The following is a 2,175-nucleotide window of genomic DNA, read 5'->3' on the forward strand; positions in this document are numbered from 1 at the left end:
CATTTTTAAGTAAAAAGACAAACCTTTAACAGGAACAGAATTTTCATTAGTTTAAATAAACCTTTTTGTTGAAAATGCAACTACTTTGTTAACTAAATTATTTTTTAAATTCATTATATCAATAGAAAATTCATTTCCGGTTGAAAATGTAATGAATTTGCTGAAAATTTGTCTTTTTGGATTGTAAAGACAACTATTTTTGTGACAAATGAACGTTTTTTTTTACAATTCATATTTTTGAGAAGAAAAATTGTTTTAGTAGATGATTCTCTTTTTTCAAAATTCGTCTTTTTTAGCTTGAATTCAACTGTTTGGTATTTTAAATTAAAATCTTTTTTTTTGTAGTTTAAATATAAACTATAATATTTTACTTTTTGAATTAATCAATTTTTGTTCAAATTCGTTTCATTTAGTCGAAATTAACATTTCTCGATAAAAAATGACAACATTATTTGCCTGAAATATCAATCATTACATTTTTGTTTAAAAATTCATATTTTCTTTATAAAAAATTAATTTCTTTGATTGAAAATTCAACTATTTGTTTGAAAATTTCACTAATTCATTGAGAAATGAACTTTTTTGTTGAAAAAATTCTATTTTCGGCTTTAATTGATAAAATAATCCTTACTTGATGATTTCTTCAGCAAGATCCTCATTCTTCAACTTCAATTCATTAGTCAACTCTTCAAGTTTCGCTCTTTCAATTTCTTTCGAATGAAGTTTCGATTCCAGAGCCGAGACCCTCGATTTCAAATTTAAATTATCTTCCTTCAGAGTCTGATCAGTTTCCGTCAAATTTTCCAATTTATTTTGCAATTCCATGATTTTCTCGGACATGATTTTCTCCTGCTTCATAAAATTATTCGTTTTATGGAATAGATTTGCCTGCAATTGTTCCAATTGTCGCAGTAGAGGTTGCGTGGCAGATGAAACCGACTCAGACATCTCCTCGCTTCTAGATTCTGATATTTCTAAACGCCTCAGCAATTCCAGATTCTCCAGTTTCAGGGTCTCTTCTTTCCTGATAAGGGCCTCTTCAGACTGTCGCAATTTCATCCTCAAATCTTCGACTTGCGCGGCAAGTTGACAAGAATCGCCAGCAGTGTCTACTGCTCGTTTTAATTCCTCTTCGGCAGATGTTAAATTTTCTTTCGTCTCCGAGAGTTCCCTAAAAATACAAATATAATTATTAAATGTATATTATTCGGAGAATCACGAAAATCACTATTCGGGGCAATCTAAAAATGATTTAAAGTATTTTTAAACCCCCCCCCCCTTCTCCAATCTTTATACGATTTTATAAATTTAAGGAACGAAGACGTTTAATCTTTAATTATTTTGTTCTCAAATTAAAGAATTTTCTATAAAAATCATCCCTTTCTGTTGAAAATTCAAAATAATCAGTTGAAAATTAACTTATTTTGTTAGAAATTCTTCTTTTTTGGTCGACAATTAATTTTTTGGTTGAAAATTTATCATTCTGGTTGAGAATTCATATTTTTGGTAGAGAAATCAACTATTTGGTAAAATATTCATGTATTTTATTAAAAATTCATATTTTTGGATAGAAAAGTAATCCTCACAATTGCTAATTCACCTTTTTGTTTGGAAATTCATGTATTTAGTTCAACATTCGTATTTTATTGGTAGAAAATTAAACTATTTGGTAGAAATTCTTTTTTTTTAAATAAAATTTCATAATTTTAGCTGAAAATTCATTTCTTTAATTAAAAATTTAATTATTTTTTTATTTTTCTTCGGTTTAGATTTTATTTTATAAACTTAAAAATGTAACTGTCCTATTTTGTTTTTCTATGAAAATTTATATTTTTAAATTTAAAATTCATTTATTTTGTTAGAAATTCAACTTTTTTCTTAAAAAATTATATATTTTGTTAGAAATTCATCTATTTTCTTAAAAATTCATATTTTTGCTAGAAAAGTAATTTTCTTGGTTGGTAATTTATCATCTTGAATGAAAATTCAACTATTACGTAAAAATGATTTTTTTTTAAATTAAAATTCATAATTTTGGCTAAAAATTAATTTCTTTATTTGAAAATTTAAATATTTTTTTTCTTGGGTTGAAAATTTATTTTTTTAACTTAAAAATATAAATTCTATGTCTATATATTTTTTAATTTGATCTTTATTGGTTAAAAATTCATGTAT

At 25.0% G+C, this 2,175-nt stretch overlaps 1 protein-coding gene across 4 annotated transcripts in view; it reads right to left on the reverse strand.

The window, feature by feature from the left end:
* The window catches only part of LOC117172063 (TATA element modulatory factor), a 56,980-nt gene that overhangs the window by 6,104 nt on the left and 48,701 nt on the right, over window positions 1–2,175 (reverse strand). For all 4 annotated transcript variants that reach the window (XM_033359810.1, XM_033359808.1, XM_033359809.1 and 1 more), the window contains exon 7: window positions 632–1,171. In XM_033359810.1, coding sequence (XP_033215701.1) covers window positions 632–1,171 — 540 coding nt within the window. The remainder of the gene's footprint in view (window positions 1–631; window positions 1,172–2,175) is intronic.

The sequence above is a fragment of the Belonocnema kinseyi genome, chromosome 4, assembly GCF_010883055.1.
Source record: "Belonocnema kinseyi isolate 2016_QV_RU_SX_M_011 chromosome 4, B_treatae_v1, whole genome shotgun sequence".
Classification (NCBI taxonomy): domain Eukaryota; kingdom Metazoa; phylum Arthropoda; class Insecta; order Hymenoptera; family Cynipidae; genus Belonocnema; species Belonocnema kinseyi.